The following is a 24,209-nucleotide window of genomic DNA, read 5'->3' on the forward strand; positions in this document are numbered from 1 at the left end:
AGCTCAAGAACGCCCATGCTGCTGGTGCACAGAGAACGAATTAGGTCGACACGCTTCAGGTCTATGACACTATGAACCAGTGTGGTGCAGCTCCTCGTGCATTTTACATTTTCTGCCAGGGACTTGCCGGAGCAACCGAGGCGAGGCCACGGGTTGGGATCGACGGGCCTTAAGACGAATGGCAAGCATTGTGACAGAGCTAGCCGTCTCTTTGAGTGGTGGGTGCTGGTGCCGCATCAATAATATCTGACCTCCATTGATTACATGGACTGGTGTGGAAGGGATGAATAGTAGAAGAAAACGGTAAGGCAGGGCAAGTCTATGTTCTGACCTAAAAGCTTACCTTATCCCATCCCCCTGCTAGCTCCCACACTAGGCGTAGAGTAGTCCTAGTCCCTCAGGCCCTGGAGCCTTTACAAGATAGAGCCGCAAGCCGCTAGACTTCACTGCAAGTCAATCAATGGAGCTTGGCCGAGAAGTGAGCTGGCCGTACGTATGGAAGCATTGATCGAAGCGTCATGATGTCAAGTCTGTGAGATGACACCGAGGCATTGGACAGATCTTATCAGGACTGAAACAGTGCAATCCCACTCATTTGCTATTGGCACCAAGATCTATATCATGTAAAGGATCGCTCTCATGCAGCCAGTGAATACTGAAATGACTATAACCTGACCAAAGGGACATCATGGTATATTCCGGCTATTCGCTCGATCAGACATACAACATCCATCTTGGCCAGTCAGGCTAGCACACCGCACTGAATATGCAGGGTCATACCCAAGAGATGCCGCTCGGACATTTGAATCCTGGAATCTTGCAGCCGGTCGTGCATATTTCGCATATTGCAGACGACATGTTGACCGGCAGCCGATATCCAGTGAGTTATCTGCCCAGTACGACCATCTGAGTGAGGCAGGACGGCTGACTCTGGCAACCCGATAATGTACGACCCATCGGTTGGTTCTTCTCATATCGCGTGGTGGTGGCGAGATCTACGTCTGCTGAGATCTCTCGTAGCATTTGGTCCTTAAGACATTTGCTAAGGTGCTCTGATAAAGTCGCGTTACATCACTGGCTCTCGGAAGTGAAAGTTCCGTGACACTTGCTAAGGCTCATTTGTTTTCGATGCTCCTCTTGGGTCACTTCTGGCACATGTATCCCCTCCTGACATCGCGCAGGTGAAGATCAACACCATGCTATAGCGTGATGTACCTCGCTTGAGAAGCAAGCAAATAAGGCCTGTACCGTCGATAATGCTTTTGCATCAGCACTCAATCGTCTTGGCCTTGTAACCGGAGCAAGATTAGGAGAATCAAGTCGCATTTCCATTTCACTCGACGTACAACCCTGCTATGATAGACCTATTGCTAACGATAGATACGCTATGCAATTTTGCTGCTAATGGTCGTCTTGCCACCAGCGAGCGAAAACCTCAGCACAAAGGAAGTCAATTTCAAACAGCTTGTCCAGAATATGAGCCTACTCTCGAGATCCTTTATACTAGCGGTGAAAAGATCGACAACCACGCAATAAATCAATGCAATATGTTTACCGGACGCCACTATTGGGAGAACGAGAGTACTTAGATGATGAACCGCACGTGGAAACTTTACTCCCTGACCTCTTTGAGGCTTCGATACGTCCTGCTTTTTTCAAGCTCCTGCCGTCTGTCTTATAGCGCTTCTGTTTTGGCATTTTTATTTTGTATTTCTTAGCAATGCAGCCCAAATATCATTAGAATGCCGATCTCCAGACAAGTCACATCGGCGCCTGTCTCTAGATCCAAGAGATGAGCTAACGCGGGCCCTCGCAATCACACTGAATATGTAGTCGTTTATAAAAGCCGCTCACGGCTGATTCTTTCGAGCTAGCTTTGCCTCCTCAACAAGGATTGATAAATATCCTCCAGTCTTCTTGACTGTAGCTACTGGCTATCGTGTTCACGGCATCCGCCAATCCTGTTGATGGAAGTGCATGGAAAGGTGCTTTGGACCGTGACATTTGAAAGTTGTTGAGCAAGGTTCTTTCAATCTTTTCGCCAAAATGGTGTCAGTGTTTCCTGTACAGCATGAAACTCACTCTTAGATAGGACTCTTTCCTTGTGACGGAACCTCAAGCTAGTGAATGCTTCGGGTAGTATATCAAGATGAGCACGAGCTCAGGCTAAGGTGATGATGTTCGGGAGTTAGCCTTTGAAAGTCCTCTTCATCGAGGAGAAAAGGATAGTTTGGCCCAGGACACAGTCCGATCCTATTGCTCGAACCATGCAGTAGTAGATACAAGTCTTGAAGTTGAGATTGCGGCATCCTACCGACATATGTCGTGTTTCCTCTTTTCTTACGCCTACCGAAAGAATGCGACAGCTCTAGTATTAGCTGCGAGAGAGGTCAAGGAAGACGCAAGACAATGAGCAAGGATAGGAAGTCAACCATGTTCCTTGAAGCAAGTTGTAGATTGCGTCCCGATTGCCCTGTCAACAGGCGATCGTGCAAGCAAGTAGATTGGGGTGTAATATCATGCGAGTAAGCATGGCGCGGGATTCTCCCTAGGTACTTTCCATTTGAAGGACGCCAGATAAAGCACGGGAATTGGGACATTCGCAGGTCAACGAATGAAAGCTCAGCTTCATGATTGATCGGGGCTGTGGGATCCATTCAATCCGACCCCACTATAAAGAGACTCCACAAAGCCGTTGCCATTGATGGCAGCTAAAGATCTCACGCGCATCAAGATGCATATGCAAGGCCATAACGAGGAGCCAAATGAGAAAATTATCCGACTGGTGTCAATCTAGTCAACGGCTCGGCTTTCAAACGGCAGGGCGTATAGCAACGTGGCCGGCTGCGGGCGAAGGGTGCTCCTTTTTCCAATGATTGTGCTATGTACTTCACTTCTCGTCCAACATGGTGTGGGAGGACGACGTATGATGAGGCATATTTTCCGAGACCGCCAGCCTTATCGCATCCGGCAATGCGGTATTGTTGTAGTAACCGCGCAGATCAAACAAATCTCCCTCATTGCAGGCTCAATGTCAAGACGATCTAACAAAGAGAACAGACGACAAGGTTGCGCCTGGGAACAGGCCGCTGTAGAATATTCCACCGACGGGTGCGGGTAGATTTCATCACGGAATGGGTAGAACTAGAACTAGAACTAGTGTCAATTCCCGTTGGCCTCGTCATTGGCATTGGCGAAAGACGACCACAAGAGAACTCGGAGCATGTCTAAACATATGCAAAGCTCGCCATGACACAGATGACGCTACCCAACCTGCTGTCCACTCTCACGGAATCTTTGCAAAACTCGTCGTCCTCATTTCCAGATCCAGGTGGTCTCGCTGCCCCAACTGACGGAATATCGCTGTTCGACACTAAGAATGAACTACTCCTCGCCTATTTGCAAAACCTCGTTTACCTCATCATTCTCAACCTCCGAAATACGAAACAAGCGACGTTGCAGATACAAGGCGAAAACCCAATCGAGGATGTCACTAAGAAGCTAATCGAGCTCCGAGTCTACCTTGAGAAAGGCGTCCGTCCACTTGAAGGCAAACTGCGATATCAGCTCGACAAGCTACTAGCAGCTGCTTCCGAAGCTGACACTGCTAATAACCATCGAAATACAAGTGCCCTACCTCCAAGGGCACTTGATGACCAGGACTCTGATTTCGATCCCCATCCACCATCGCTACCAATCTCCGAGCTCTCTCATCGCCCCAACCCTTCCGCCTTCGTCCTCCCCTCCAGCAAAGACTCCTTTGCCCGCCAAGAGAAGGACGAGATCTATAAGCCTCCACGCATAACGCCCACCTCTCTACCTACCACTGAGCGGAAAGCTGAGCGTACACGACGCCCGCGACGCTCTACGGCTGTTGATGCATTTATTAGAGAGGAAATGACAGACGCGCCAGTCGCTGAGCCAAGTATTGGCGCTGGAAGCAAGTTGCGAGGAAAGGAGAAGGAAAGAGAGGATGAGAGAAGGGAATACGAGGAGCAGAGACTTGTGAGATTGCCTGGGGAGAAGAAGAAGAAACAAAGACGGATTGGCGGTGGGGCAGAGGAATTGGATGTTGGGGGCTTTGGAGCCTTGGAGCAGATTGATTTTGGAGACACAAAGGGAAGGAAGAAGAGGAGAGTAGGTGGTGATGGTGCATTTAAAGGGATGGGCGGGAGGCCAGGAGAGCGGTGGGAGAAGAGGGTTGCTAAAGGTCCGAAAAGAAAAAGGAGGTAGTAATCTGCAACGCTGGTGTTCAAGACGTGGAGTCGGAGAGACTATCCAGCTGCTGCACCTGCTGGTCTGGCACCACTCAAGTTTACTACCATCCCTGGGCCAAATCTGCCTGGCATTGCCGATGGCGCGTTCTTGTCTTCCTTCACCCATCCCGGGACCTCCATATTTGCTTTGGCTTTGATCACATCCCAGACTTTTGGGAAGCCGACTTGCAGCGGAGCCGCGCTTTTGGCGCCTGTAATGGCGAAGCGATGAGACGAGTGACTCAAGAATCCGTGAAGGAGATCCTGCTCTACCATTGAAGCCGCAATCGACTCAACCAGCTCCAGTGTGGGAAGTAAGGACGGCTCGAGCTCGATCGCTCTTTCCAGATCAGGATCTACATAGCCAGTCCTTGCCGACCGTTGTTGGTTGTCATTCGTGTTGTTTCCGACCATGAAGATTGAGTTTGTATGCTTTGCCTGGCCTGGTCCACCATTGACAAAGCTACTTGTCTCAAGGCCAATTTGTTGTTGGTCTAGTGCTTTCTTTTCGAGGTACACAGCTAGCGTCAGCATATCTTGCAGACCCATGGTTGGTGCTATCTTGTTCGCCGCATCACCGATAGAGCCAGACAGCAGAAACGTGCGTCGGGCTAAAGATCGCCACACCTGGATCTCGCAACGATTTGATATCTGAATCAATATACGTTTTTGCAAGAACCAGCTAGCTTGCTCACTTTCCACGTTCGTGAGTTTTCTAAAGGAGGCGAGATCTCCCTTTGCAATAGCAGTGCATATAGGCTGGAACTTTTCCTGCAAGCCTAAAGCTACCTGTTGCTGCCAAAGTACAGGTGACGGAAATCTTCCCAAAATGATATTGGACGTGATGAGATAGATCAGTATGGATCGGCGTTGACTTAGGCTTTGCTTGTAGCATTGATCGTATGCTGCTTGAAGCGCAAGCTGTGCTCGATAGAAGTGGTTGTTGGCGAAAAGATAGCGGCCCAGGTAATAGAGGTATGTGACACGCTGGGATGCTGGAAAAAGCGCAAGAGGAGGCGATTGCTGGTAGATATTACCAAAGATCTGCTCCGCACTCCTAAGCTTCTTGCAGTGGAAGAACAATTTTAAGCATAAATTGGCTGTCAAGTATATCCCAATGCGACGCCCCTCGGGTTTGCCACTGGCATCTGTTCCTGAGGGGCCACCACTGCGCTCACTCAGGCACTTCTTGAATGCTTCTCGAATAACATTTGCCGAGCCTTCTACAAGCGTGACTCTTTCCACGGCTTCTTCACCCCCAACACTCTCCCTGCGAGTGAGATCCGCAATCAAATCAGGCCGCTTATCAAGCCCAATCGCCAACCTGGCTAGCATCCGTGATAAAGAGATGACTGTCGGTAGCACGGTGACGCCCATGAACGAGCTTAGCGCTAGTATACATTGGCTAGAAGTGAATAAGCCAATTTCCGGATGCGTCGCACAGGGTCATGTACTTCAAAAGGCCCTTCAGCATGTCATGGGTTTCGAGAAGGTTTTCGACGTTCACATCTCTTACGAATGAGAAGTATTTCACCATGAACGAAATAAAAGACGATCTAGACCCACCATTCTCCCCATCATCATTCTCAGGAATGAAAGACTTGATTTTGTTCTCTAGAGCCTCATGGCTACTAGTGTTAGGATAAGCTTGTCTCAGCTCATTGACTATCTGCTTGTACAGCTCCGGTAGAGGGGGCTCGATCACAAGATAATCCTGTAATTGCACGCCGTTCTTTTGCTGAATTATGTGAGAAATCTCACCTAGGAATTTGTCGACGGTTGGAGGGCTCATTGAAGCTTCGTAACATCAAGGTGCCGGGAAACCAGGTCAATGAGACAGACAGTGATGATTACGACTATGTGCATGAGTAAGATAGAAACCTTCGCCTGTGTTAGGGTAGTGAAATGAGTCTGATAGTGCAAGGAGAAGAGAAATTAGGGTAGAAGTTAGCGTTATTGACCAAGCCTAAGGGAGCCTGGTGCCGCTGTCAGCTGTCAGCTGTCAGCCCCCTATTTGGGCCTCACAAGTCCTATGAAAGGTTTCTACAAAAACGTCCTCCCAGTCCTGGCAGTCATACCTGGCGGCTGCATAGCGACCTTTCGTCTGCTTTGTCTTCGCTCGTAGACCATACGATTCGTCCTTTGCGGATCTGAAAGTAGATCTACGTGGGTAAAACGCCCGATTGATGGGCATCCTCGGCTACTGCTTGACGACGTCAGCTCCTCCAACACCTCGAAACTACTCCTGTGTTGACATCGCTCTTCTGCTTTCACATTCTTATGAATCAATGACATTGTAAACCGCTTTCTGCTTGCAGCACGTGTACGGACGTGTGCTGGGACAGGTTCTGTCCCTCAAACACCATGACTTGGCTCTCATCCACTTTGTCTAGCTTGGCATTTCTGGCCTGCTCATGGACTATTTACAGCTACTGGTGCCTCTTCCGGAACTACAAAAAAGCCCGCAAGTTTGGCTTTCACGTCATCGTCAATCCCGTGAGCCTGCTCAATCCCCTATGGATCATTTTCAACCAGACATTCCGTCCTTTGCTTGAGAAGTTGCCATTTGGTTTGTATTACTATTTTAAATACACCAATTTTGAGTGGACCTACCACGAGAAGTACGGTATACACGAAAAGCATGGAGACGCTTTCTGTATCGTCACTCCAGCATGGGTACAATTGTATATAGGCGATGCAGGTGCTATTGAGGAGGTGGCCTCTCGGCGAAAAGATTTTGTTCAACCAGACGAAACATATGGTGCGACATTCTGCCCACAAAATCATGCAAATTAAGATTTCCTAACAAGCAGATTCAGGCTCGTTAGAATTTATTGGCCCAAATGTGGACAGCGTATGTTTCTCATGCCCAATCAGATCGGCTCTTGTTGACCTTCCTTCTTCAAGGTTGAGGGAGCTACCTGGCAGCGTCATAGAAAACTTACTACGCCTCCGTTCAACGAACGTAACAGCGCTCTTGTGTGGAAAGAATCACTCCGACAGTCTGGCCAAATGCTTTCCTTCTGGTTGAGCCAAGGAGATCGTGGTGTCCGCACCACTTGCGCAGACACATTAGTCTTAGCTTTACATGTGCTCACACGGGCAGGTTTTGGTCAAGAATACTCATTTAACTCGGGCACAAAGGCGATTGCCCCGGGTCACGTCCTGAGCTACAAGGACGCTCTTTGTAACCTTCTTGATAATTTTACCGTGCTCATTATGTTTAAACACACCATCCTCGATAAACCTTATTTGCCAAGATATCTCCGCGATGTCGGTTTGGCTCTCCGGGAGTTCAAACAATACATGACGGAAATGATTGATCAAGAAAGGGAACGAATGAGGCTTCGTGATTCAAAACCAGACGTAGAATCCGAGAACTTAATAACGTCCCTGATTCGAGCCTCTGAGGAAGGTAAGGCGGCCAACTACTCCCTGACCGATGATGAGATCATGGGAAATCTCTTCATCTACAACCTTGCCGGTCATGAGACGACGGCTAATACACTTGCCTATGTAATCACGTTGCTTTCAGTCCATCCTGAATATCGAGACTGGCTGTACGAAGAACTCGATGTCGTCTTAGCCGATGCGGGTCCACCAGATGGCTGGAAATATGAGGAGCTATTTCCCCGTCTGAAACGATGCCTTGCTGCCATGTATGAGACCCTTCGCTTGTATGGCCCTGTGCCTGAACTCAAGAGATGTGTCAAAGACTCTTCTCAAACGCTCAGCATTGGCGGCAAGCGACATGTGATTCCACCCGGCACGTTTGTAGTGATGAACCATGCTGCCAATCACACAAACCCAAGCATCTGGGGCAAGGATTCGCTTGAATGGAAACCAACCCGCTGGATAGATAACGACGGCACAAACGGTGACGAGATCTCAAACGGAGATGTATTCAAGCAACCACCTGTCAAAGGCTGTTACATGCCGTAAGTCCACCATTGAAGCATGAACCATCCTGTAACCCATCTCCTTGCTGACTCCCACTCATTAGTTGGTTCGACAGCAGCCCCCGAATCTGTCCAGGAAAGAAATTCTCCCAAGTAGAGTTCGTGGCGGTATTAGCCTCCCTTTTCAAAGATCACACTGTGAATGCACGGCCCGAAGCGGATGAAAGCACTGCCCAAGCGAAGCAGAGAGTGATGAATGTAGTCAATGATTCCGGGTTAAGGATCACGCTGCAGATGAAACATCCGGAGACGGTTGCGTTGGACTGGCAGAAACGGTGAGAAGTTGGGTCCTCATGCAGCTCAGTCACCGGTCTACCGGAGCTGCTGAAACGATGTGGACTTTGCGTCCTTACTCGCAGGCGGAGTGTGACCCATGAGGACATCGTTGGCGAATCAACAAAGCTATGGCACTGGCCCTGTCCTTCCTGATGACCTGTCCATGGACCATTGGACGGTGATAGTAGTTTGGCCTCGCTGAACAGAAAATAGTGAGCCTCGAGAGCTCAATGCGCTTTGAAGATAGAGAAAAGTCTAATTCGGTCTAACAAAAGGTCGCATTATCATGTTCGCAAAACCCATTGTCCATTTGTTCCATGCCGACTAGATGTGCCTCCCCTTAGATGCAACGGGCTCATAAGGTTTGAGACCATCTTAGCTTCCGTCGGATCTGGAGCTAAGGTTTCAGGGGTCTTACGTGGACTTCCGTATGTTGGAATTGAACAGTTCCCTGGACTATATATCTCCTCTAAACCTCTTGACCATGGCTCGATGACAATAAATCACGTTCCTTGACTGAACGCTTTTCCATATGATGCCTGCGCGTTCGACGCTCACGACCTTTATCTTTGTTGCCGTTGCCCTCATCTCCTTCTCACTCCTTGTCTTCACGCCCCGCTCAACCTTACCCTCTCTCGGTCGCTTCCATAAATACCAGACGAGCAAGAGCCATGGCAAGAGCCCAGCACCTACTGGGAATAGCCAGGGATCCTCACATGCCTATGTCGCCTTCCTACAGGATCATTGGACACATGAAAATACGACGAGCGATGAAGACGACGAATACTTTGTAGCCACTCGAGTGTTGGCCTACCAGCTTATGCACGCACCAAAGACGAAAGCAAACGCCTCAATCCCCCTTGTAGTCGCCTGCACACCGCGCGTGAAGGAGAGCAAAAAAGAAAGACTGGCAAAGGACGGGGCGATGATTGTGGATGTGGACTACGTGGAGAATCCGGAATGGATTACATCAAAGAATGGCCTCCAGCAGCGCTATATGACACAGATGACCAAGTTGCGAATCATGCAACTCACCCAATTCGAGAGAGTCTTGTACATTGACTCGGACGTCTATATAACCGATCGCATGGATGGTATATTTAAGGATGATAGCACCAAGGTGCAGGAGACAAATCTGGATCTTATAGAAGACCAAGATAAGGGCAAGGTACCTAAGCAATATGCATTTGCGGGACAGGCCCAACAGCATGACTGGACCCATCAATATCCTCCAGATCCCAATGAGCCACTGTTCGGAGCGGGGTTCTTCTTGTTCCAACCTTCGTTGGAACTTTTCGATTATTATATGCACCTTCTATACCACGAGCCGCCGCGATTTGATGCTTCAATGTTTGAACAGAATCTGATGAACTACGCTCACCGCAGAGATGGTCCGATGCCATGGCAGGATCTCTACTATAAGTGGACAACGTCCTTCCCAACCCTGGACGATCTCAACGCTGGAGCTAAGAGCTTGCATCACAAATTTTGGTGGGAGGACACAAATATTCCGGACCATGGACTAAATAAGATGACGGCGATGTGGTACCAAACCAGGGGTGAGATGGAAGGGTATTACTATGCATTGGATGAGGCTGCGAGCAAAAAGACTTGATCATCGGGGCACATTCAGCAGGGAAAACGCAAATCCTATCTTCCTCCGAGAAGAGCAAAAAAGACGACGCGTTATCAACTCCTGGATTCTATGCGGTTTACTCCAGGGAAGTCTCAAAGCTGATAGCGAGTCTGGCTGAATTTGGCCATTCAGCCTGAGAACCTTCAGACTAAATGCGTCCTTCGTAGGAGGGTCGACTCTACCATCCACCAAGCGCTGGTGAAGGTATCATTACTGAGATAGGGGGTGCTAAGGTGGGCCCTAATTTCAAAGTTGGATGTGACATCATTTCGACATCGCTTGGATTATCATCGAAATTTCAAAATCTTCAAGCTTTTCACCCATAATTTTTTCGTGTTCTTCATATTCACTCATCCTCCGTCTCCTTATTTTCATGTTATCTTTCGTAGACAGGTATCATCTGCTACGATCTTGATCTACTCTATAACGTCCAAATAATCTCTCGATACAATCATCAATATGGAAGATCCATGTAAATTCAATTTCAGTCCTTTCTTTTTGCTCTTTCCTCTAAGACCTGATGTAGCAACGGAGATCCCGCACATAATCCACCTACTAACCCAAACTTCACCCTCCGTCCAGCGTACAACAATCGAACGCTATTTCACGCCCTCCGCCTCTTTCACGCACCCCTTCTGCCGGACCGGCAGCTTCGAAGGCAGCAGATGGCTGATCTGGTGCATTTACCGCTGGTACAAGATCATGTCACCGAGGATTGAGTTGGAGGTGGAGTCACTGGGTGAGTAGACGCCCTCTCTCCTACAAGCCATCACTCTTTATTGCCATCTCTAATGAAACCCCTCTCGTTCTGTCGTGTTTCGTCGTAAAGCTTTCCACGTGTCTACAATGTAGTAATCCATGAAAGCCTTCGACGAGAAAAACCTGATCCTCTACGTCTCTCTCAGCCAAGTCTTTCGTATCTGGATCATCCCCTTCTTCGCCGCCCACGTACACCTAACCACCGTGCTACGACTCATCGAAGACCATGCAACAACCACTGTTCAGGAAGGAAAGAAGAGGCCCAAGTATCTCATCCAGAGCCAGAATGATCTTTATCAGGTCACCGAGTTTGTGAAGTTCGTGTCTTGGTTTGGGATTCTGAGAGTGTTGGTTCTGGTAGCGCAACTTGTGGCTACTGGGCTTTGTGTTATTGGCGCCGGGTTGTTGTGGCCAGTCAGTTGGGTAGAGCAAAATGTTGTTGGTGGAAATAGGGAGCGAGGGTTTAAAGAGGTGGTAGATGGATGAAGGGAGAGTGAAATGGGTCCAAGAATCTATTCTAAGACAGCAGAGGCTTTGTAACCAAATACTTGGCTAGTCCCTGATCTCTATATTCTATCTTGAGCTACCATTGTTATGATGTGCGCTCATAATAGTCGGCTTTGACTGGTGGAACATTTGATCGTCAGTGCTTTCTTCTTGATGCTGCATGATTCAAGTCTTTCGTTTATCTTATTTTCTTCATAGACGATCCGTTCCTCAGTGAATCCTCTACCTCTACGATATTCTTGGGCACAAGGTCACCTATGCCGAAGAAGACGAAAAGTGCCCACTTCCATAGGAAAGGGTTGATGAGAACAACGAAAACGAAACAGTACGTCAGCTCGGAATAGGTGAGGAAGTCAAAGGCTTTCGTGGGGGAGCGTTTCTTGATGAATCGAGTCATGTCAATCCATTTCTTCATCTAGTACTCCTGCGGTCTTGCCAGATGATCCACCAAGAACTCCAAAGCAGCCTCATGTAGATCCCAATATGATAATTGCCTATCGTGCCTATAGCATTGACACACTAAGATTGGAAATGCTTAGTTGATCTGAAAACAAGAAAGATGCAGAAGGTCTTGCTTACTGTACAATTGTTCGCACAAATATCCATGTGCTCGGGAGGAAAGACTTGCAGGTATCTAAAAGGGTTTCGTTAGTTTAGTATGCTACCACATACGTTCACGGTCAGTCTTCATACCAATTTGGAGGAGCACATGGCTCGCTGAAAACTTCATCGGGCAGGAAGCTAAGACTCGGACGTTAGTATCCAGTAGCCATGATGACCATGTCACCCTTGATCTCTGTCTCATGCCCGGGTCCACCCTTTGGAACGCTTTTGTCGTGGCGATTGAAGCGTATACCTTTGTTAGAAAATCCAAGAGCGTCTCCTCTCAGCCACTCAGCTTTGTGCTGACGTATCTGATGGAAGATGTCAGAGTTGACCATCGGCGTCTCCGTGAACAGTCCTCCCGACTGCGGAACCAAGTCTTCCAGATCACGGTTGAAGAAGATCCGCAACGAAGACTCTAGTATCTAAGAGAAGGAAGTTTCCTGCCCAAAGATATTTAAAGCAAGTATAGAGTCGACGAAGGCATTCCTGGGAATAATCCATTTGTCACTCCTAGCTAGGACTTATGTCGACTCCGCTCCAGTTTCAACAACGAATTCAAGAGCTTCCACTGCGGATGCACCACCACCAACGATGAGAAACATTCTTCCCACGTGCTGTCCAACCGTCGAGGTGTGAAGAATGGTAGATCTCGCCCTTGAATGACTCTTGATTGGGCATTTTGGGGCATTTTGGGGTCACCCTAAGTACCGATGGCAGGCGTGACGCCGTCATACTTATCGCTCGTGTTGCTATTGATGATCCAATGACCGAGGTCATCTTGCCTCACTTGACTTTACGCGATGGTCAAATTTTGTACGTTCTTGAAGACCATAACGTTCCCATAGCTTCGTGATCTGTCCGACTATGGCTTGCCGATCTGGATCGCCTGATTTTCACTGGATAGAGGGATGGAAGCGGTACATGAGGCTGTGGATCTGGAGGCCTGATGTGTTGTTTACTTCTATGCAAAAGGTCAGTAAGACTACTGCAGAGCCATCGCAAAGATACTTGCTCTCCAATTCCTCCTCAGTTCTTCCCACTACCTGCTTCGAAGATCGTAACATCGAATCCATGTCCGACGCAATGCGCTGCGGCAGACACTCCTGTCAAGCCAGCTCCGTTGATGGCAATGCGTGGCCTGCTCAAACGCGCATGTGGTGGAGGAGGAATTGGAGACAGCAACTGGTCAAGCACCCATTGGAGCAAGGTAAAAAACCAGGGGACGGGGTGGAAGTCCATGGTGACTTCTGCATCCTTCGAGCGAAGTCCCTAAGGTCCCCATCTCTAACAGCTGTAATTGTATTTGAGTACTCCGTACGTCCCTCCCCTGCAACCACTTTTCTAGGTACGTAGGCATGATTCAAAATTCGCCCAAAGCTCTCAGCTCGCCTTGGCCACTGGGGTACCTTAGTATCAGAAGTTTTTCTCCATAAATGATAGCTTAAACAATTGGTACCTATGATGATGCGAGCAGGTGGACATAAGCTGACTACGAAAAGCCCGTTGTCCCCTGCTCAGTCCCATGCGAGCAGTCCTCCCTGGCAAGCCCCAGGCAAAGCTTCAAGCTCTCTCCACAGCACAATGGAATGGACAATGCTTGGTGGTGAGCGTCTTGAGCAATTTCCAAGTTGTCAAGGCTGATACATCTACTGCATCAGGCCTACATTTCAGGCAACGGCTTCATTGTTCTCAGTGGGCCCAGCAGCCTCTTACAGACTACATACCTTGATCAATGTGATGCTCTCGATGCTCTCTCTATAGACGATCGGTCTGGCAAGATCGCCGTTTGCAGTCGGGACGAGATCTTCGTATATCGGCCATATGGACGAGAGGAAGGATTTCTGAAGGTAAAATCACAACAAATGTGAAGCAAAAAGCGATATTCATGAACGTTGCAGTGGTCTCTCCAACTTTCACTGTCAGTCTTCACAGAGTACAGTAACTCGCCAACGCTCTCATGGGGATCAGAAGAGGAGCTACTCGCTGGATCTACTTTTCTGAGACTGTACCGTACAGCCAAGAACGGACGTAAAGTATGGGATCGCAAGCTCGCAAAGCCTGTGAAGATTGCAACTTTTTCCCCTGATGCTAGCCTTGTTGCCTCTACTGGATGGCATGATCGTCTTGTCAAAGTATGGCGCAGACAGTCTTTTGATTCAGACGACACTCGCTTTGAGTTCACCTACCTATCTCATCCCTCACCTATAACTCAAATATCGTGGCGGAAGCCCCCACCGCACGAGCACCATCACAACGAGCAGAGTGTAGACAATGTTTTGCTGTCCGTATGCACAGACGGCCGGATTAGGATATGGGCGGCCACGGACCCACACGGTCTCCAAGGCCTACAACTTTGGGCAGAGATCGATATGCAGCAATCGATACAATCCCGTCGACTTGGGATCACCTCAGATATCCAAGAAAGATTCGCCTTCTTCATCAACAGCCATGACTTCCGCCATTGTGCCAGCGATATCCTGAATGTAAGTGGTAATAGTGTTGATGCTGATCATGCGGTGGAGCACTTAGCTGAGATCAGTAAGAGGAAGCCTGACGTTTGTGTTGTCCTCGACTGGCATGGTAACATGTCTGCCTGGGGGCTTGAAAGCATTGGCTGCAAGACGAGGAAAGGCACTGAGATTTTCAATATTGCACACATGGAAGATTTCCCGCTCTTCCCTGTTGAAATTCGAAATCACAAGTCTAATGTGACTTTCGTCAACTTTTCTGACCACACTGCTCCATCGAAGTTTTCTCTGCTCACCCACTTCTTTGATGGACACATAATGTGGCACCAGTCAACATTCAATGAAATGTTTGATTCATCACCACGCTCAACTCGTTCGAGTATCAAGGCTCTCTGGGCTGGACACTGTAGCCCTATAGAACATATGGTACATGGCGTCAATGGTCATAATCTACTGACCGTTAGTGATGACAAAGAAGCTATCTTTTGGACGGAACGAGCAGCTAATAACTCATATTCGTTGATTCCGGAAAGCTCGTTGGATTCATCACAGAATATTATGCACAGCTGTCTGCTAAATGACAATAGTCATATTGTCAATCTCTATTCGGATAGATTGGCTCTCTTAGATACAAGCAAACCCTTTGCCGAAGAGATTACGTCTTGCCCATCTAGACCCGATGCTGATCTCTCGTGCCTTCTGCAACTGGGTTCGCTAATTGGGAACGCTCGCGTACACTATATCGCCGGAATCACCGTGGATCTGACGGGCTTGGTTTGGAGGATAAGTTTGTTAGAGCATAGCACCGATATCTCAGCAAATGGAGCCTCTAACATTTGTGCAATCACCCAAGTTTGCAAATTTGACCTTGGTATTGGGGAGACGGTAGAGCATATCATACCTATCGATCGTGGTGACTCTTCTTCGAGGGCAAGCTCAATTGAGGATTTATCCATAAATGTTCTTTTATCATGTACCAAGAGAGGCATACTCAGGACATGGACTGCTGCTATCGAACCTCAAAGTGCCATAGTCAAATGGCACCAGTCCTCGGTACTATTTTCAGAGATAACAGCTCCATCTCTAGTTGCTGCCAGCTCTAATCTTAAAGTAGCTCTCGTCGGTGCTACAAGGCGTCAATTATTCATATGGGACATGCGAAGTTCATATCTTGAATATGTGTTTGAATGTGATCCCCTGCAAACAATTACAGACTTGAGGTGGTCTTTGACAAGGAGCAGCACGGTCCTCGCCGTTAGCCTTGCTCAAAGTATCATCATTGTGGCCCAACAAAGATTCGATTACAGTGAGGATATCTTAGCTTGGGTCCCGATTCACAAAGTCAGCTTGAAAGAGCTTTCATCAAACCCAATTTCGCACATCACTTGGTTACAAGCCCAGAAGCTCGTAATTGCAGCTGGACGCCAGCTATTCGTCCATGACACGAGGAATCAGCAAGATGAAATTGATTCTAATTCGATGGGCGGATCGCAAAGCTGGAATACCTCATTACCCGTGTACCACCCAGCAGTCCTAGATCAACTGTTCTTAGCCGGTCGATTCCCCGAGGTCAACGGAGTGATATTTACTCTTTACGAAATGCTCAAATATTTCACACCCGGCGACCAGATGGATCCCTTCCTGGCTTTGCCCCTTGAAAACTTCTTCACAGAGTTGGCACGAGAACAGAGCTTCCTTAAGTCATGGAATGACGCAGACGATGAAGCAGGTGCCATCAATGAAGACCGCGCAATGTCCCTGAGAGAAACACTCTCGAGCTTGAATCTGCCGCAGTTGTCAAGCAATCATCAGTCCGATTTAGTGCATGTGATCAAGAGCCTTGCTTTGGCTAGAAGACATAGCCGTTCACTAGACATTTGTGGATTGAAATATTACACGATATTCACTCTTTACCTGTTTCGCAAGGTTACAAGGAGCATGAGAAGTACGGAGATGTTGTGGAGAGAGTATGCTTGGGCTTCGCATAGCAACAGTCATGACATACTCATCGATCTTGTTTCGCGAGGATATCAAGGCAGTTTGACTTGGGGACGTGCTAAAGAATCCGGCATGTTTCTGTGGCTGAGTGATCGCAGTGCTCTCGTGAGTGCATCTGCTTGTTTGAAGGTTCGGGATTGCTCACTATATCATAGGAAGCCCAATTGGAAGTAGTGGCTCGCAATGAGTACACCAAGACCGACGAAAAGAATCCAATCAACTGTAGTCTGTACTACTTTGCATTAAGAAAGAAGAGCGTCTTGCTAGGACTTTGGAGGATTGCACATGGAAACCGAGAGCAAGCAGGTACACAAAAATTGCTAAAGAATAATTTCTCGGAAGATAGGTGGAAGTCAGCTGCTTTGAAGAATGCCTATGCTTTGCTTGGAAAACGGAGATTTGGTGGGAAAAACATGACCTAATTTTATTCGAATCACAGCTGACAAGGAACAGAGTATGCAGCTGCGTGGTTCTTATTGGCAGACAGACTCAAAGACACCGTCAACATCTGCGTCAATCAAATAGGAGATATACAACTTGCCATTGCAATCGCAAGGGTCTACGCGGGGGACGACAGCTCTGTCTTCCGCAGCCTTGTAAAAGATCACATCTTACCAGAGGCCGCAATGAATGGTAATCGCTGGCAGGCTCACTGGGCCTTTTGGATTCTAAGAAAGCCTGATCTAGCTATCAGGGCTCTGCTAGTAAGTTCTAACAGCACCCCAAGTGTCCAGGGCCATCTGAAATGACCTTGATTATAGGAGCCCTTGGAAGCCCTAGTGTTTCTCAACCAGTCGTCCAAAGTACAAGCGAAGTCATATATAAACAACGAGCCAGCACGACTTGTTCTGTACAGGCAATTGCGGGATCAAAGGCTGCAGGCTCGCAAACCGTTGCCCATCCCCCGTCAAAAGGAGTGGACATTCGTGCTCCAGACTGCGCTTCAATACTGTCGAATGGGGTGTGATATTCTTGCACTAGATTTGGTACGCAATTGGAAATTTGTCGAGCAGCACACAGGCGTACTTACCGACATGGATCATGCATCTAAGGCAGATAAAGAGGCTAGACGGAAAAGCAGAAGAAAGAGTAGCCTCGTTCCTAAGACGCCGAAGTCATCTGTTGAAGAGAAGCCCAAGCCAACTATGTTCAAGGAGCCGGAAGGAAGCAGCCTACTTGATAACTTTGGATTCTAGCCTAGATGCACAAATTGTGTTACTTTGAGATGCATAGCCAAGGAACCTCAGTTGCTCTTTCATGTATATACAGATGGGGCTCATTTCCAGTCCGTCAATAGCTGATATTGTAGTTATATTGTTGCTCATCATTCAATTTGCTGCTCCCTACAAATGTGGGACTTTAAAGCTAGCTAGTACCAGATTCACAATACTGACCACACCCTCTCCCAGTATCAGCCCACTTGCCAAAACAACCACAGGAGTCTCCTCATTGCCCTTCAGTACACTCCAATACCAAGCAATCAACCCCCCGACCGCCCTTGCGAGCGTGAAGGACGGTACGTTGTACATTCCCACAGCAACCGCAATCCCACCAGGTACCCAAGCCTGCCATTTGCTTCCCTGAAGATACGCCCTCAAAAGCGTCAGAACGGCAAAAATTGCCCCCGCCGCAACAGCGAACTGCCACGCCACCTCGGGCAAGCCCTTTCCGGTCACTAATCTCGCGGTGAAAATCCACACATAAGCTGTCGGAACCTGGAACAGCCCCCCTGGCACTTCATAAACGCTCGTATACAGTTTATACACCCCTGCGCTCACCACGGCGCCCACCAAACTCCCAATCATTTGACCCCAAAATTGCGCCTTCGGGGACGCGCCAAGCAGATGGCCGGTCTTGAGGTCCTGCATCATATCCCCTGCCTGCAGAGCGCCGGACTCGGATATCGCGCCCGCAATCAGATTAATGGTGATGGCATTTGGATTCGTTGAAGGTATAACAAGAGCGAAGAAGAGCTGAGTGAGCTTAGAGATGCCGCTGACGGGATTAAGATCGGTCTCACCAAGGGCGCGGACACCCATTACGCCGAGCAGGAGGGCGAGGACGATGGAGAGAAGGATAGCATAGATGGGAATTGGAGGAAAGACGTAGCGGATAGAGGCTATGCAGATGAGAACGCTAAGGATGAAGAGTATGAGGGTTGTGCGGTTGGAAACAAGGTGGTGGTCAGGGGCATCGTGCTCGATGTTTGCACTGTCTTCGGGGGTCTTGCTGCTAGTGTTGGTGTGAGTGGAAACCAGGGGCGTGTAACCGTTGCTCGAGAAGGTCGAGAGTTGGAGGAGGGACTTGAACCCATGTCGTTGGACCTGCTCTCGAAGAGTCGTGTAGTACGATGGTCCATACTGGACGAGAGGTCGTAGGACAAGGAAGCCAAGGCTGATCATTGCATCTGCAAGCATGATTGCCAAGCTCACCCAGACGATCCATCCTTTGCTGCCTGTTTCCCAGTCTTCGACTGGACCCGGAGCCCAGCCTTTGTGTTTAGCTATCGGTGACAGGATTGCCCAGCCAATGATAGCACCCAAGAGCATGTGAAGCGTTGTTGCTGGCCCCATGATAATACCTTGACCCACGTACGCTGGGCTGGGGTTCAATTCCCATAGCCATGTTTGCGCCAAAGGTAGACCTAGAATGGGTACGCCATGTACCTGAGGAACAAAATAGGAGAACAACGTCTGCTCTAGTCAGCACGCGTTTTGACGCAAGTGAACGACGTTCGGGACACACGTAGACCGCAGAACCGGCAAAAGAGAGTAGCAACAACCGAATTTCCGCTTTCCAATCCAGTCGATGGTCTTGTTCGCCTACTGTCTGAACATTCCTGCTCCCTTGGCCCACAGGTATGCTATCAAGTTTAGTAGTAGACCTACTAAGATCAAGACTTCGTTGTCGAAAGATCTCCAGACCACTGTCAAGTTTGTCGTCATCCTCGCCATTGGAGTTTCCATGTAGAACCCCAATAGTGAGAGCCGTAGCAGTGCCGCTTGGGAACTTGAGCTGTTCCCTTATTATAACCTCTTTCCGCAGGGGCACAGCAAAGACTACACCAAAAAAACAAATTCCAATGGCCCATATGATCAAATTTCCTGTACTGAGACTCATAGGGCCGTTCTCTTCGGGCTTGAGTAAGAATTGTAAGGCAGGCAGCACGCCAACAAATCCGCAACCTAACGGCATGGTGCCCACGGCGCCAGCGACCGTCTGCACCAGAACGTTTTCCACGGGAGAAAAGGGGACCTTTAGACATCTCGTGAGGCTCTTGAAAACACCAAAGCCTATCAATGCGGCAGGCATTGCCATGCCAGAGATCCATCCTGTCTGGAGTCCGAAATATGCGTTGGAGAAAGCAATAAGAACACCAATGGCTAGGCCGACAAAGACGCCCCGAACGGTGAAATTTTGGCCTTCGTCACCCTTTTCTGCAAGAGCTTTCTGCGCATCATCTTGCTGAAGCCGTGAGGTATCTGGTGAACTGGCTTCAGACTCGGAGGCGCTTTCGTACCCCGACTCATACTCATCTCCAGAAGGGGTATGAGTGTCTCTTGGAGCGGGGGAAGCTCCTCTACCTGGCGCCATTGACGAGTCGTCGGTAGGCTTCGGGGAGAAATATGGAGCCAATTCATGCGCCTGCTGATTGTGCTGCCATGGCTCATGTGACGTACAAACCAACTCTACTGGCGAGATGGCGCAATACCGGCGAAGGTCGCGCTTTCCAGATCGGGCTTGCGTCACCTGAATATTAAGGTACCTATCTCGATAATCAGATAATCAGCGGGCGCTAGCGTCGCATAAGGTTTAGGGCGGTAAAACATTCGAAGAGCGCCGCTGCAAGGCTTGCGAAGGGGTACATTCCTTTGGGCATTGCCTCTCATGATGACGAGGCACAAGGAGCGGAAGGCTCCAGGGGTGTCGAGCTGATCTGGATGCATCTGGCTTTCCGTGTTGGCGGCTTTAATTGTGCCCGTATAACACACACCCTCCGAATTTCTTCCACCTTAACGAAGATACAACCTGCGTCCTCGATATTTCAGCCTCTTCCATCGTTACTCCATTCACGAGGTGTGGAAACCAGACCATTTAGCGCGCTCTGTCAGACATCGAACCCTGTGACACGCCGAGGTGTCAGCTTGACGCAGCACAATACCTTTGCCACGTCTTGCAAAATGGACTTGAATGGTGAGGTACGACACAAGCGAAAGTCGAGCCCCGTGCATATAAAAGATAGACCTTCGAAGATTCGCAAGCCTGACAACGATTTTGTGAACGGTTCGACTTCGATAGAAAACGACCACGACTCATCCACATTAATTCAGACCATGGAAAGCGAAATAGTCCAGCAGCCCGTGACGGCCTTGGCCGACAGCGTAGAGTGGCAGGCCACGATTGAAAAAGTTGTGAAAAAGGTCGTATCGATACATTTTTGCCAGACTTGCTCCTTTGATACCGACGCGGCTATTGCGAGCGAAGCTACTGGTTTCGTTGTAGATGCAACGAGAGGCTACATCTTGACGAATCGACATGTTGTGGGCGCTGGTCCCTTCTGGGGATATTGTATCTTTGACAACCATGAGGAGTGTGCTGTGCGACCCATCTATAGGGATCCTGTCCATGACTTTGGAATTCTCCAGTTTGATCCTAAGGAGATCAAATATCTAGAGCTGTCCGAGATCCAGCTAAGACCTGACCTCGCAAAAGTTGGGTCTGAGATTCGTGTTGTCGGCAACGATGCCGGTGAGAAGCTCAGCATACTGTCTGGCGTCATTAGCAGGTTGGACCGAAATGCCCCTGAATACGGAGAAGGCTACAGTGATTTTAACACTAATTACATACAAGCCGCGGCCGCAGCTTCTGGAGGTAGCTCCGGTAGTCCTGTTGTGAATCGGGACGGTCATGCTGTAGCTTTGCAGGCTGGAGGCAGAAGCGATGGTGCCGCGACAGACTATTTCCTACCTCTGGACCGTCCTTTGCGCGTCCTGAAATGCATACAAGACAAGACACTCGTCAGTCGAGGTACGATACAAACACAATGGCTGATCAAACCGTTCGACGAATGTCGACGTCTTGGCCTCACGTCAGAGCATGAAGCCGCTATAAGAAAGAACTTCCCAAAAGAGACTGGCCTTCTCGTTGCAGAAATCGTTCTCCCTGAAGGACCAGCAGACGGTAAATTGGAGGAGGGCGATGTATTGATCAAAGTCAACGATGAGTTCTTGACTCAATTCGTGCGTCTTGACGACATCCTGGACTCGAGTGTTGGGTCACAGGTAAAGCTAATGGTACAACGGGGCGGCCACGACATTGAGGTTGAGGTCGATGTCGGTGATCTCCATGCAATCACGCCAGACCGTTTTGTCTCTGTGACAGGTGCTTCATTTCATGACCTTTCATACCAGCAAGCCCGCTTGTACGCCATACCCGTCAAAGGGGTTTTTGTATGTGAAGCCGCTGGGACTTTCCGATTCGAAGGCTCGGAATCTGGGTGGATGATCGAATCCGTCGATGGCCACAAAACACCAAATTTGGAGACCTTCGTTGAAGTAATGAAGGGTGTGGCTGATCGCGCGCGCGTTGTCGTCACGTACAAGCATTTACGCGACCTTCATACCACGAACACCAGTATCATGTACATTGATCGTCATTGGCATACAAAGATTAGGATGGCCGTACGCAACGACGAAACTGGGTTGTGGGATTTTCAGAATATTTCCGATCCTCTTCCGGCTGTACAACCAGTTCGGCGGAGGGCTGAATTTCCACGCCTTGATACTATGGGACATGAAGCTGCTACCGACGCTATTAGAAGCTTTGTACGTGTCTCATGTACAATGCCCATCAAACTCGATGGGTTTCCACGAACGAGGAGGATTGGGCATGGGCTCGTAATCAATGCCGAGAAAGGCCTGGTCATCGTTTCACGAGCGACCATTCCCTATGATATGTGCGACATATCCTGTACCATCGCAGACAACATGATTGTTGAGGCAAAAGTGGTTTTCATGCATCCAATCGCCAATTATGCTATTATTCAATACGATGCGTCTCTGGTGGACGCTCCTGTCAAATCCGCGAAACTTGCTCAAGAGCCGATCAAACAGGGTGCTTCCACTATCTTTCTTGGATGGAACCAAAACCTCCGAGCCGTCGTCACACCGACGACTGTCACAGATATCACCACCGTCGCAATACCCTCAAACCCACAAGCACCCCGTTACCGAGCTATCAATCTAGACGCGATTACGGTAGACACAGGATTGAGCGGCCAATGTGGTAGCGGCGCACTTGTTGCTGAAGATGGCACGATAGAAGCACTCTGGCTAAGTTACTTAGGAGAACGCTCAGGGGGAGTGGTAAAGACGTTGAATATCATCTGGGTCTAGCTACGCCAACGCTGTTGCCCGTGCTTCAGCAAATAGAGAAGGATATCGCACCCAAGCTTCGCATTCTCAATATCGAAACAAATACGATACAGATGTCGCAAGCTCGAATCATGGGCGTCACAAGCGAATGGGTTGATAAGGTATCAGCGGCGAATCCCACCCGGCATCAGCTCTTCATGGTGCGAAAAGTGGATTGCGCGTCTCCTACTGACAAAGAGGATGAAGCGTTTAAAGAGGGAGATATCATCCTCACCCTGAACGACCATCTCATCACGAGTGTCTCACAGTTCGATATTATGTACGATCACGACTCCCTGGATGCGCTCATTGTCCGAAACAAAGAGTTGATGCAGTTACGAGTCCCGACGATACCCACTGAAGATCTTGAAACGGACCGGGCCATCATTTTCTGTGGGGCCATCATCCACCGACCGCATCACGCTGTTCGGCAGCAGATCAGCAAGCTCCATAGCGAAGTTTACGTCAGCGCTCGGACGCGAGGCTCCCCAGCGTATCAGTACGGACTCGCGCCAACGAACTTCATCACGCATGTCAATGACAAACGTACGGCGACGTTGACCGAATTCCTTGACGCGGTCAACTCCATCCCAGACAACACCTACTTCCGGCTCCGAGCAAGCACGTTTGATAACGTGCCGTGGGTAGCGACCATGAAGAAGAACGAGCATTACTTCCCTACAATGGAGTACAGCAAGGACGCAAAGGAGCCTAACGGATGGAAAGTCCAAAAATGGGCGGAGAAGGGAGGCGCAGAAGATACTGCTGGTGGTCTCATGGACGAGGGCGGAGGCGGAGATGGAGGTGAGGATGGTGGGGAGACGGGAGAGTGATCTGTGTGGCAAGCACGAGAGTTGGGATTCGGCATTGTACTCTTTTGAGCGTTGAGGGAGAGTTATCATCGAGCTAATTGCCCACTTGAAGCGTGCTGCATGGATTAGGTCAGCATAATTACTTAGAGAATCCATAGTACGATATTTGACTTGATGTATTCTCAGGGGTCGATGTTCGGTCTTGATTCACCCAGAGCACGACCTGCACGATGAGTAAGCTTGGTATGTGGTATGATAATACGGCGCTAGAGGGTGGAAACGCTCGGTCGAGTTCGCGCGTAGATAACTAGCGCCCGCAGCACGTCATGTGAAATCAATTGCTTCTGATTGGCCCCCGAGAGCTCACATGTTCCAGATGGGGGTGATCGATGTATCATAGACGCTTGACCTTCCCCGCCATGTTGGCTTACATATCAGGCGGAGAGAGCTTTGCTCTTGTCTTCTGTCTCCTGTAAGCTCGTCATGACGTCTGCCTAATTGATACTTTGTATGAATACC

The 24,209-nt window shown here is 49.0% G+C and overlaps 8 protein-coding genes across 8 annotated transcripts; 6 read left to right on the plus strand and 2 right to left on the minus strand.

Annotated features, from left to right (window-relative positions):
• Positions 1 to 3,249: 3,249 nt before the first annotated feature.
• Positions 3,250 to 4,233, plus strand: KY384_007086 (uncharacterized protein; the record flags this gene model as incomplete). The annotated part of the gene is made up of 1 exon (XM_044815578.1): positions 3,250 to 4,233. One exon carries the CDS (start codon positions 3,250 to 3,252, stop codon positions 4,231 to 4,233), a length of 984 nt encoding a protein of 327 aa, XP_044667452.1.
• A 41-nt stretch (positions 4,234 to 4,274) lies between these two features.
• KY384_007087 (uncharacterized protein) lies at positions 4,275 to 6,048 on the minus strand (the record flags this gene model as incomplete). Its single annotated transcript, XM_044815579.1, has 3 exons — positions 4,275 to 5,640; positions 5,699 to 5,765; positions 5,823 to 6,048. The coding sequence occupies 3 exons, from the start codon at positions 6,046 to 6,048 to the stop codon at positions 4,275 to 4,277; spliced, it is 1,659 nt and encodes a 552-aa protein (XP_044667453.1).
• Positions 6,049 to 6,620: 572 nt separating this feature from the next.
• KY384_007088 (uncharacterized protein) lies at positions 6,621 to 8,494 on the plus strand (the record flags this gene model as incomplete). The annotated part of the gene is made up of 3 exons (XM_044815580.1): positions 6,621 to 6,971; positions 7,164 to 8,194; positions 8,260 to 8,494. 3 exons carry the CDS (start codon positions 6,621 to 6,623, stop codon positions 8,492 to 8,494), a joined length of 1,617 nt encoding a protein of 538 aa, XP_044667454.1.
• A 532-nt stretch (positions 8,495 to 9,026) lies between these two features.
• Positions 9,027 to 10,106, plus strand: KY384_007089 (uncharacterized protein; the record flags this gene model as incomplete). The annotated part of the gene is made up of 1 exon (XM_044815581.1): positions 9,027 to 10,106. One exon carries the CDS (start codon positions 9,027 to 9,029, stop codon positions 10,104 to 10,106), a length of 1,080 nt encoding a protein of 359 aa, XP_044667455.1.
• Positions 10,107 to 10,829: 723 nt separating this feature from the next.
• On the plus strand, positions 10,830 to 11,372 carry KY384_007090 (uncharacterized protein; the record flags this gene model as incomplete). The annotated part of the gene is made up of 2 exons (XM_044815582.1): positions 10,830 to 10,866; positions 10,993 to 11,372. 2 exons carry the CDS (start codon positions 10,830 to 10,832, stop codon positions 11,370 to 11,372), a joined length of 417 nt encoding a protein of 138 aa, XP_044667456.1.
• A 2,149-nt stretch (positions 11,373 to 13,521) lies between these two features.
• Positions 13,522 to 17,661, plus strand: KY384_007091 (uncharacterized protein; the record flags this gene model as incomplete). Its single annotated transcript, XM_044815583.1, has 6 exons — positions 13,522 to 13,602; positions 13,658 to 13,846; positions 13,898 to 16,570; positions 16,621 to 16,867; positions 16,919 to 17,169; positions 17,227 to 17,661. 6 exons carry the CDS (start codon positions 13,522 to 13,524, stop codon positions 17,659 to 17,661), a joined length of 3,876 nt encoding a protein of 1,291 aa, XP_044667457.1.
• Positions 17,662 to 17,808: 147 nt separating this feature from the next.
• On the minus strand, positions 17,809 to 20,059 carry KY384_007092 (uncharacterized protein; the record flags this gene model as incomplete). The annotated part of the gene is made up of 2 exons (XM_044815584.1): positions 17,809 to 19,158; positions 19,211 to 20,059. 2 exons carry the CDS (start codon positions 20,057 to 20,059, stop codon positions 17,809 to 17,811), a joined length of 2,199 nt encoding a protein of 732 aa, XP_044667458.1.
• Positions 20,060 to 20,646: 587 nt separating this feature from the next.
• KY384_007093 (uncharacterized protein) lies at positions 20,647 to 23,711 on the plus strand (the record flags this gene model as incomplete). Its single annotated transcript, XM_044815585.1, has 2 exons — positions 20,647 to 22,830; positions 22,890 to 23,711. 2 exons carry the CDS (start codon positions 20,647 to 20,649, stop codon positions 23,709 to 23,711), a joined length of 3,006 nt encoding a protein of 1,001 aa, XP_044667459.1.
• Positions 23,712 to 24,209: the final 498 nt, after the last annotated feature.

This window comes from Bacidia gigantensis (assembly GCF_019456465.1).
Source record: "Bacidia gigantensis strain McMullin 20006 chromosome Unknown contig_255, whole genome shotgun sequence".
Classification (NCBI taxonomy): domain Eukaryota; kingdom Fungi; phylum Ascomycota; class Lecanoromycetes; order Lecanorales; family Ramalinaceae; genus Bacidia; species Bacidia gigantensis.